The 12,224-nt window shown below is 34.7% G+C and overlaps 1 protein-coding gene across 7 annotated transcripts in view; it reads left to right on the top strand.

Annotated features, from left to right (window-relative positions):
* QSER1 (glutamine and serine rich 1) overlaps positions 1 to 7,254 on the top strand; it is a 77,996-nt gene extending 70,742 nt beyond the window's left edge. For all 7 annotated transcript variants that reach the window (XM_027115095.1, XM_027115094.1, XM_027115093.1 and 4 more), the window contains 3 exons: positions 934 to 1,086; positions 2,302 to 2,397; positions 3,640 to 7,254. In XM_027115095.1, coding sequence (XP_026970896.1) covers positions 934 to 1,086; positions 2,302 to 2,397; positions 3,640 to 3,780 — 390 coding nt within the window. In that variant the 3' untranslated portion in view covers positions 3,781 to 7,254. The remainder of the gene's footprint in view (positions 1 to 933; positions 1,087 to 2,301; positions 2,398 to 3,639) is intronic.
* The last annotated feature ends 4,970 nt before the right edge of the window (positions 7,255 to 12,224 follow it).

Here is a 12,224-nt window from a genome sequence, read left to right as displayed (position 1 = left end):
ACGGGCCCAGCCGCTCCGCGGCATGTGGGATCTTCCTGGACTGGGGCACGAACCCGTGTCCCCTGCATCGGCAGGCGGACTCTCAACCACTGCGCCACCAGGGAAGCCCTCAGTAGATATTTAAATCTTATGCAATAGTTTATGGTGAATAACTGAAATATTCATTTTCATATTCTTGTTTTCACAGGAAAAAACACAAAATTTCTAATTTTGAAATTATAGTTATTTAATATAACTATAAATGATAATAGTGATGTCTATGATAGATAGTTTTCATTTATAGCAATTTGCATTTCAAAGCCAAAATATGCATACAGTATTAAAAGTTAGAATGAAGCTAGAAACAAATAGCTCACTATGGTAGGAAGTGCCAAAAATTCTATTATTTCTATTAATGAAACAGTTCACTCCTACACTTTTGTTTAGAAAATTAAGTTCTTTTAGAATGCACTGTTTGAGGGGTCACAATACCAGGTGCTTGGGAATCTATATAGAGTTTGGGAAAGAGTGACCTTGCAGGTTGAAACTGTTTATAAACAGTTGAAGCTTACAAATGTCCTTCTTTCCCCTGCCTTGAAGCCAGAGAGGCATTACTAGTCTTACTCATTCGGGAGTCCCCATAGTGTCACATGCTGTTGCTTAAATCAGGTCATAAGTTTGGCCCAGATCCAGGGGATGGGGAAGTAGGTTCCACATCTTGATGGGAGGAGCTACAGAGAATTTGTGGCCATGTTTAACACCCCACATATGTTTGTGTATGTTTGTATAGATTGTATATATTTACTGCACCCCATCAGTACCCCCCCACATATATTTTTTGAGTATATGTACATGTATGAATATATTTCTATATTTTTTAAAAATAAGTTTTGAAAAGCTGGAAGTAGTTGAGATCACTTTTCTGATGTCAGTTATTTTTGCTTTATTTTAAAGAATGCCTTGGAAAGTTTTCCTGAACTAACAATAATTACTCGAGACTCTAAAACAAAAAGTGGGGGATCTGCTATTTCTAAAATCAAAATGAATGGCAAAGCTTATAATAAAAAAACTCTAAGAACTTCTAAAACAACTACTAAATCTGCACAAGTAAGTATATATTGATTGATGTAATTATACCTTCTAGTTGTCAATATAAATCCTACTTCAAACATTGAAACAAGCAAATATTTTACTCTGTTGTTAAATGTGAAATGGTTTCAGGTAGGAATGAGCAGCTCTGGCCTACAGAATAGGGACTCGTTCTTACTTTTTGTTTTTCTCCATTGCCTAGCACAGTATCTGGTATATGGTGAGTGCTCACAAATTTTCTAGATAAGACTAATAATCATCCCATGCTTATAATTATATTTTTAATATTTTTGTGTGTCACTGGGTACAAATGCATACAGATAAGTGGATATGCACACATTCCATAAGATTCAATATTCCATATCTGTAAAATTATTAAAATTGGAATTCATTTATTTTCAAACAGTCTAAATTATTGCCTTTTCAGAAAGCAGTTTAGCAACATATCAGTTCCCCATCAAAAATGTGTTTTGTAGAATCATTCACAAATGCATAAAAACCATATGCCTTTGCTCATTGTAGAATTAGTTGTAAGAACAATTCCAGTTATATATCACCAGCGTGAGACTAAATAAATAATATTATGTACTTTTTAAAAAGAAGAGAGAGATTCATTCATTCTTTCAATTAAAAAATTTGGTACCTATAGTATACCAAATATAGTTTTGAGTACTAGGAATATAACAGTGAAAAATGGTCCAAAATCCTGCCCTCATATAATTTCTCTTGGGAGGGTGGTGCTTAATAAATAGAAAGATATCCAAGTTTTACTTTGGTTAAAGAAAAAGAATTATAAAAAATAAAACTGCAAAACAATATATATAGTATGATTCCCTTCCCATTACAAAATTAGTGTTATTGATATATGTTATACATATGGAAGCATGCACATGGAAGAATATGTGACATACTGTTAACCTTGTTTACCTCTGAAGCAAGAATTATAGAATTCTTTACCTTGTAAGTCATCTTCTATGTTTACTGTTTAAATTTTTTGTAATGTTTAACTTTTTTGAAATAGTGTATATTTATATTCAGGAAAAAGAATAAAGATTTTAAAATACAATTTAAAATCTTATTTTGAATAAGTTTCTTGTCCATATTAATACATATTAATATCTAGCCATTTTTAAGATTTCCATTGAGACTTTTGGTCTAGTATTTTCATAAAAGTATTCTTAGTTCAGATGCTCCATGAAATAAATGTGTCTATAAACTCTTTTCTTTTTATAGGAGTTTGCCGTTGATCCAGAGAAAATACAGTTGTATTCTTTGTATCATTCACTCCATCATTATAAATACCATGTTTATCTCATATGTAAAGATGAGGTAATTACTTTTTCGTTTACTTAGAAATGTATGTTTTTCTGAACTTTATGAAGACTGTAGCTGTAGCATTTATATATATAATTTTTAAAGATTACACTGCAGTTACAGTTATTACAAAATATTGGCTATATTCCCTGTGTTGTACAATATATCCCTGTAGCCTGTCTTACACCCAACAGTTTGTACCTCTCACTCCCCAGCCCCTATATTGCCCCTCCTGCCTCCCACTGGTAACCACTAGTTTGTTCTCTATATCTGTGAGTCTGCTTCTTTTTTGTTATATGCACTAGTTAGCTACAGTATTTTTTAATGTTTTAAAGAGAATTGTTAAAAATTGTTTTAAAAAATGTGTCTGTACTCTAAGCGTTGTGCTCAGATTAATCTGAGGCTCACCATCGCATAGGAGCTGTAAGTGGTAATGTTTTTAAGCTGTTATACTCGCTTTACGTTGCCATAATAAATGGCACTTTATTGCATTCTCTTCTCTCATACGTATAATGATCCTGCTTTAATTAATTCTCGTTAGTCACTGCTTTGAATATCTTGCTGTCCTCCTTATCTGTAGAATGGCCTTATCCCAGTTAATTGCGGAGAAAATGGGAGTTTTGTCCCTTGGCATGAAGAAATGATAGTCAAAATTTAATTGTAACTTTTAAGTATCAATTTAAGTTGCTCAGAAATTATGTATGACCATAATAACACTTGGTGGATAGGATGTAAGGATTAATCTCAGAGGTTAAATGGTTGTAGACAGTAAACTTTTTTGACAAGCATTATCAGTTTTTTAATTAAAAAGGGTTAAGTTGGCTCAAGGCTGTACAATCATGTGTTTGACAATGGTCTGGTGTGGAAAGACATTCATAAATCTAACCTCTGTCTAGCAAAGGAGAAAGTAAAGATGGTCATGTAAAGTATGTTGGCTATTTTTACAATGCCCTGAAACGCAGAACTTACTCCAAAATTTGTCATTCGGCTTTTAACACAAATGGAAGTAATTGAGAAAGTTTGAACCACTTTTCCTAGCCTTCCTCCCTGCCCCCATGTAGTCAAAAATAATAGGATCAGACCACCCAAATTTATATGAAATAGTCATTATCCGTGGATGGATTTTTTAAAAAAAATCTGTACTTGTAGGTGAATTTATAAATCCTCTTTTCATTCAGGATATAGAAACAGTAGGCCCTCATGAAGAGCTTATAAAGTGATAAGTATAAACCAATTTGGTATTTCTTTTTATTTTAGATTTCTTCTGTGCAGAAAAAAAATGAAGATTTAGGACAGGAAGAAATTGTCCAACTTTGTATGAAAAATGTAAAATGGGTGGAAGACCTATTTGAAAAATTTGGAGAACTTCTAAATCATGTACAGCAGAAATGTTCCTAACATTTTCACAAAAATTCCATCTATTTTCTAGCACTAATAAGACGGCAGAGGTGGGTGGTCAAAGGGGGTCTAGGGGCCTCAGATAATTGAATGTCAAGCAGTGGTCTCCTGCAAGCACGCCTGCTTTGATCATGAACTTGCATCCTGGTCTCTGCTAAAGGACAGTGGTGCTGCCAAGGAAGTCAGTCCTTTGGAAATGGACCTAAAATCCCACCACGTTTTTATCCTAATGAACGATTTTTCTACTTTGTAAACCATTGGGTAACAGTTTTATTTTCAGAAATGTTTTTTGACAAATGATGAAGCATGCACTAAATATAATTTTTCTTTATTGCTAGAGAGATAACACTTAAGTAACATGATTATTTTTTCCTGACTCTGACTAAACACCAGAATGAAAGAGAGGTGGCAGAAAACATGTTAATATTCATGTCTGACCACAAAATGGAAAGTATTGTACATTATGTAAACATATCTGGTGTGATGTGACATTCTGTATGAGAACATCATCAGTTTAAAATGTAAAATTCAGAAACTGCATTCTGGTTTATGAACTCCTTTTACTTTTAACATGTTCAGGAAACTGGATGTGGAATTGGTGCAATTCTATGACTGCTTTTTGTGTCAAATTATATGGTGATGAAAAAACAATGACATACTATTTTCCCTATCTCAAAGAAAAGTATTTTCCTTTATACTGTTTTTCCTTTGGAAAAATTTTCAATTGTACATTTTATTTCACTAATAGTTGTATTTTTCACAAGGAAAGTGTTGTGGTTATAATTATGTTTGATGTATCTGTACTACACTTTTCATTATTTTCAGTAAATCTTATTTAGTTATATATTGAATTTCTATTGTGAATTCTATCTTGAGGTAACCATTTTTGTTTATACAGATTTGCTTCAGTGTTATCCAGAATATGCATTCAGTACTAGAATTAGTTTAGCTTTATAAATGGGGTTGTGTTAGACACTGCAGGAATTTTCTAATTCATGAAAATAAATTTCTTAGTAAACTAGCACTTGGTTAACTGATCTGTTGAAGTAAAAATTAACCACATTATACATTTTGAAGAATAAAATTTATAATTAGACTACATGCAGTGTTAAACACAGCTTACCCAACTCTTAGAACTGGAAGTGGTAGAGCCCTCCTTTTGGTGCCTTTCCAACCTTTATATATGCTATGGTAGCTCTCTTTAGTTTGATAGCTAGTGTTTCTTCAAGTAGTTTAGCTGAGACCATGAATGTATTAGGTTCAACATGACCTTGTGTTTTATTTGTGTTTGCCAACAGGATGCCTTATTTGTTTGAGAAAAGGATTTACTAGTGTCCTTCTAAATGATCTCCTTTTTTACGATTCTAAAGAAGTTGTTAATCATCATACTTTTATTTTACCACCATTTAGTGCCTTAAGTAAGTCCTATCAAGAAAGCAGTGTTACTGCTCAATGCCCAAATAAGACGTGCTTATGTGGATATTGCTCTTGTCTTGATTTTGAGTTAACAAGCCAACTTCCTACACTTAAAACCTTGGTAAACTGGCAAAGAATTAAAAGTAACACGTGACTTGATTTGAGAATAAACGTTGTAGCATTGGGTGAAAAATGAGTATTTGAGTTAAGCTTACATATTTATTTCTGATGGTTATCTTATTGAAAGCAATAATCCTTAATCCAACAATCCTTGTACCTGCCATTAGACAAGATAATCATGGAAATTTCTCTCAAGGATTAAATGTTCCATTTCTGAAAGTCTTTTGAAAACCTGTTTAGGCAGCTTATTTTGAAAACAAAAGTAACCTATTAGATTCATTTTGCCTAACTAACTCAAATGAGAGAATATCAGCAGTGAGAGCATCATAAAATTAATTTTGCTAAGTGGAGAAGAGTAGGAAGCAGCCATATTTCTTTCTGATATTGACTCTGGACAGAATTGGTTTCTTTCATTTCCAAAGTGCAGAAGTAGATAACTACATCTCCTAACGTAGTGTTGTAAGTATACACCTTTACGTTATTTCCCCCAGCTTACTTCCCTGAAGCATTGATGGTTTAAACATTTTTAAAAGCCATCCTGCACTTAGGTTAACTCTTGATGTACACGTTTGAAATCACTAGCCACATTTCCTTCATGATAAGACCCATGGAAAACAGAGACCTTTCCTTGTTTCCTGTAGAAAATAACCCATTTCCTTTTCAACTGCAGTTGCCCTTCCAGCTGTTTGCAGTTGTATTCATATTAGTCAAATCAGAGGCCAAGTGTGTGATACTGCCTGGAGGAGAGCCAGTTGCTTTGCACCATCTTCTGTCATTTGATCCATATAGCATAGGTGAAGACGTCAAACTCAGGCCTTAGTGAAGTGGGACTATTAGTATGACATCCACACATGAGTCCTTTCTTTGTATGAAGTTGAATAAATACCTAGCTGGTTAGTATTCACATTCCTTGCCAGGGAGTTTGAAATGTATAATATAGGAATAACCTTAGGTTGTAGATGGAGTTCAAGAGATAAAGCACATGTTGCTACAACCCAGGAAAACCTGTTTAAGAAAGATTGGATTTTCCTACCTACAGAAACCTAGAAACGATTTACTCCTTAAAAAAATCACTTTGTATTGGTAATTACTTCTAGTTCAGATTAGTGGTTAGAGAAAAGGGGCCTCCTTATTCCCATTTCATGATGACCCAGTTTCTACTTAATTGATCTTCTAATGAAGTCATAAATTTATGATTTATGAATTATAGTAAACAATAGAAACTGCCCATTTTTCTGTTATACTATCAGATAGAAAACATTGATGAGATGGAAAAATCTAAACTTAAAATGGCCTAGAAAATATTCAGATTACCTTTAAATTTCTAAATTTCTTTTAATTTCTAAAATAGTGAAAATTATTGATGGCTCACATCATTACTATTTTCAAAGTCTCACTTTCCTTTTACTATACATATTATTTTTGTTAAAGCAGCTATTTTCCAACCTGTGATTTTGGAGATATACCCATAAAGCTAATATGGCAGCAGGGTTATTGAATCAGCTTTGGGTCCCAGAAGTTGCTTCAGATGTGCACGTTGTGAATTTTATTGTATCTATAGAATACAATTTTGTTTTAAACTGTAGTTCCATCTGTTTCTCAGAAATACTTTTCAAAGACTGAAATATCCCAGGATAACTGCTTCTGTGTCAATTACACTTGACACATAACTGCACAAATGAACAATGTACACTATTGGTTGTACATTAACTTACACATACGACTTTTGGCACCTGTGTTCACAAATGCATGTTTTGGCAAATCACTGTTATTTATAAGTGACAATAATTGAAGTTAAGCATACAAAGAAACCTGCATTTGTAGTCCAGAGTTTTAAGTGGTCCATAATACAATGTATGGAAATGTGAAAGACAATTTTGTATATTTGTTTGTTACTAACTCAGATCATTAAAATGAAAACAATTTTTTAAACAACAAGATCAGAATGTTTTGGGGTTTGGTTTTTTTATTTTTAAGAATTGAAAACTGAGGTATTATCCATGCATCATCATGTTACAGATTCAACATTATAGAGTCCTAAGTAAAGTTATTAGGTACAAATGGTAAAGGGCCCACCCATCATTTTCTCAAATGATTAAGTCAATATTTGATGAATTATTCAGCTTCAGCTGACAATATCAGAAAGTATTTAGGAGTTTCTGTGTTAAGATACAACTCCTTTAGCCCTTTTCCTCCTATAAAGAAGTATAAGTTCTATAATTTCTAATTTTTATTTGAAAATAATGCATAGCTAGAAGTAATTGCTGATATCCAGATACTTTTTATTATCTATATAAACTGTTGAATAAGTAAAAAGGATTTTGTCTTGACTGATCCTTTAATTTTCAGAATAAGATTCTGCCTTTACTTTCATGTAATATTTTAAAATATTAAGTATTTCAAGTAAAAATATTGTCAGCATATTTGCTAGGTTTTAGTTTTGATTATAAAAGCACTTTTCACTCCTTGATTTTTTTTTTACACAGTACAAAAATAAATCTTTAATCAATGACCTCTATCAAAAATTTTTAAAATTCTGTAACATCTCTGTTTTATTCTCCACTGGCTGCTGAAATTGCTGTTCATTTTAGAAAATGGTCATCGTTCATATATTTTAGAAAATAGTCATTATTCAAATTATACATACGGCAAACCTAAATAATAGTACTTATACTACACTGCTTTGTTAATGTCTTGTTACTATATGGTTCTTTTTATTAGCATTTTTAAAAATATATACTTTGTATCTCAGAGAAGCTCTCTAAACTCAATTATTTAACGTGACCTTCTCAAGGAAGATGTGAAAGAGGATACTTCTGCTCTTTGCTTTCCATGTGGAAATGTTTTTATTACCAGAAAAATAATAAAGCTACTCATTCCTGTACAAAAAAAGTCAAAGAATACAAAAAATATATTTTAAAAAGATATAAATCACTCTCTACTAAGTCTTGACATCAGCCTAGAACAAACATACTGTTAGTTCCCAGTATGGGATGGGTCACAAGATTTAAGCCTGTATGGATTGGCCCATTTCTGTGGTATGGCTTTAAGTAAAGTCCTAAATTTCAGACACCCGTGTTCAAATGAAAATTGAAAAGCACATTCCTAAGTGAAATAGAAATTATCTGGATCATTGATCATTTCAGGTTACGTATGTATCTGTTCTTCAGTTAGCATGAATAATTTAGAACTGACTGGTTTCAAATAAAAGGAAGATACAATTACCTATTAGTCTATTGTTAAGCCTTATCTATTTTGTGATGTTAATCAGGAGTCAAGAAATTGCTTTATAAGAATAGCTTATGTTTTATGTAATTTACCTATGATGTATATAGTTTATTGTTTTCTCTCAAATCAAATACAGATTTTCTTTTAATTTAGCTTCTTACAGTATTTAGAATAAGGCAACAATGAAAATCATTTTAGACATAGAGTTAAAAATAATGGACATGGTAGAAATTTTTCTTAAATTGCAGCCAAAATTATCTTTCTCCTGTCCTTCCCCTCTTCACAACCTTTCCATGGCTTTTCATTGCCTTTAGCCCAGACTCTGTCACAGTGTACAAAGTCCTCTAAGGAATGGTTCTTCTTTCCCCATTGTGGCCCAGCCTGAAGGAACGTGTATGTTTTTTCTTGCCTTCAGGTTCCCTCTGCTGAACTATTCTTCATCTTTTAATCTTCAGATTTCACTTTAACATCACTTCTGTTTAATCAGACTAGGTGTTTTTTTTTTTTTTTTTTGAAGTATAATTGATTTACACTGTTGTTAATTTCTGCTGTACAGTAAAGTGCCTCAGTTATAGATACATATACATTCTTTTTTATATTCTTTTCCATTATGGTTTATCCCAGGACATTGACTATAGTTCCCTGTGCTATACAGTAGGACCTTGTCCATCCATTCAGCATGTAATAGTTTGTATCTCCTAACCCCAAACTCCTAGTCTACCTCTCCCCCACTTCCCTCCCCCTTGGCAACCACAAGTCTGTTCTCTATGTCTGTGAGTCTGTTTCTGCTTTGTAGATAGGTTCATTTGTGTCGTACTCTAGATTCCACATATAAGTGATATCATATGGTATTTGTCTTTGTCTTTCTGACTTACTTAGTGTGATAATCTCTAGTTGCATCCATGTTGATGCAAATGGCATTATTTCATTCTTTTTTATGGCTGAGTAGTGTTCTGTTGTACATATGTACCACATCTTCTTTATCCATTCATCTGCTGATGGACATTTAGGTTGCTTTCATGTCCTGGCTATTGTGAACATTGGGGTGCATGTATCTTTTTGAATTATGGTTTTCTCTGGATACCTGCCCAGGAGTGGGATTGCTGGATCATAAGGTAGCTCTATTTTTAGTTTTTTAAGGAACCTCCATACGGTTCTCCATAGTGGCTGTACCAATTTACATTCCGACTAACAGTGTAGGAGGGTTCCCTTTTCTCCACACCCTCTCCACAGCATTTATTGTTTGTAGATTTTTTGATGATGGCCATTCTGACAGGTGTGAGGTGATACCTCATTGTAGTTTTATTTGCATTTCTCTAATAACAAGAGAGGTTGAGCGTCTTTTCATGTGCCTTTTGGCCATCTGTATGTCTTCTTTAGAGAAAAGTAATCAGACTAGGTTCTAACCCTCTGGACCAGATCATATGCCCTGTGATTCCTCTAATGTAGGATTTACCACACTGTTGTGGCTGCTTGGTCCTGTCGTCTGATGATAGGACCATGTGTGTTTTCCTCACCATTGTATTCCCAGCATCTAGTGCAGTATCTGTTCTCAGTAAATATTTGATGAATAAATGGATATATGAAAGGAAACTTACAGGGAACATTAAAAAGGTAAAAACAGAAAAGTATACAATGAATTTTGCAATAAAGGTGTTCATGATCTTAGTGAGCAATAGTAATTGTGACATCAGAAAAAAATGACAATATCAAGAGTTTGTATAATAGGAAAGTTGCTGGTATTTTATGAAAAAGTGAATGTAGTGGCTATGATTTTCTCCATTTTGCCCTCATGCAGAGAGAGCCCAGGGACGAGGACTTCACATTCCTCTGTCTTTGGGGCTTGAGACTCTCTAGACAGAATAACTAGGGAACAAAGTCCTGGTAAAAATAAATGAATGTTTCTGTTAGAGGTACTCACTGTGAGCAAAATACTCTTGGGAGGAGGGTTCATTTCTTGGGGAGGGTCAGGGAAGGCTTCATGGAAACAGTAATGATCGAGTGGAGCCTCAGAGTTCGGGAGGACTTCTAAACAGGGCTGGATGAAGAAGGCATAATACTTAGTTTGTATTCAGGAGAATGGTTTTGTCTCAGTTCTGTCACTAAACTAGCTCTATCCTCAGGCATGTCATGTGAAGCCTAATCTGGGTGTTTTCTCATCCAGAAAGTAAGGTAAGAAAGTCTTCTAAAGCTGTTAATCTTCTCTGAATCTGGATAGAGAGGCTGGAATATTGGGAGAAATGCAAGGCGGTTCAGTTTGGCAGCACCAAAAGAGAGGGACAGCAGAATGGTAAGAATGGCTTTACTCCATCATTTACAGTCTTTTACTAACTTGCAAGACTGTATCAGAGTCATTAAGTAGGTATCTTATACACGCACACACCCTAGCAGCGCTTAGTTCATCCGTGACACTAGCATAAGATTAAGTAGAATCATGTCTGATGTCACCAGTCAGTTGTGAAGTACTTAAGGTCAGTATCCACATAGTCTTCATCTTGATATCTCCAATAGCGTGGAGACTTTTACACAACGGGCAATTAATAGGTATGTGTTGAGTAGATGGGTGAATGGATAAATGGGGTTTTTTTTGGAATCAGTTCAAAGTGTTTTCAGGTTGACCTCTAAGTAATTCAAAATATAATAGTCAGTGGCCCATTCCCTGCTTTCTCTATTTTTAGAGGAAAACATCTCTTATAGAACGCATCCTTTGCATGTCACTCTGAGTTCTCACTCTGTGCTTACTTCTCAACAGACCAGAGTCCATTCTCTTAATTCTTATATTTAACTTCCGTTTAGTCAATGGAAGTGAATGGGCTATCATCAGACAGCAACTGTCTTTAAGCAGTGAAGCAGAGAAATTCAAAATGCTAGCAACAAGCCTAACAGAAAGAACCTGGCTTCAGAATGAATTTTTTTAATTATCCTTGTTTACATAGACTATTTATCAATGACTTAAAAACTGTTAATGGGCAAATGAGCAGAAGGTCTTTCCAATGCCAGTCCTTCATTGAGTTTATTATAAGATAATGTTATTTGACTAAAGTAGAAGTCAGGAAGTTAAGGTTTTTCACAGCCAACACTAATGCAGATACATTAACATTACCACAGGAGTCTGCAAACAGTTCACTATCAAAAGGATTATGTATTAAAGCACCATTCACGAAGCACTGCAAAGCAAAAATTTGCCTTTTTGGGCTTCCCTGGCGGCCTGGTGGCACAGTGGTAGAGAGTCCGCCTGCTGATGCAGGGGACACGGGTTCGTGCCCCGGTCCAGGAAGATCCCACATGCCGCGGAGCGGCTGGGCCCGTGAGCCATGGCCACTGAGCCTGCGCGTCCGGAGCCTGTGCTCCGCAACGGGAGAGGCCACAACGGTGAGTGGCCCACGTACCGCAAAAAAAAAAAACAAAAAAAATTTGCCTTTTTAAGGTATACCCCGTACTGCTCATTAACAAACACATGGCCATCCAAATGAGAACGATGAGAAGTCATCACTGACTGGAGTCTGAACACCACTGCATTAGTCTTCTCAGGCTGCTATCACAAAATACCATAGACTATGTGGCTTAAACCACAGAAACTTATTTTCTCCCAGTTCTGGAGGCTAGAACTCCCAGACCAAGGTCCAGCAGAGTCAGTTGCTAGTGAGGGCTCTTTTCCCTGGCTTACAAATGGCTGCCTT

The sequence above is a fragment of the Aethalodelphis obliquidens genome, unplaced genomic scaffold (assembly GCF_003676395.1).
Source record: "Aethalodelphis obliquidens isolate GAN/ISIS:26980383/991018 unplaced genomic scaffold, ASM367639v1 scaffold14, whole genome shotgun sequence".
Lineage (NCBI taxonomy): Eukaryota > Metazoa > Chordata > Mammalia > Artiodactyla > Delphinidae > Aethalodelphis > Aethalodelphis obliquidens.
This window is presented reverse-complemented; position numbering and strand designations above follow the sequence as displayed.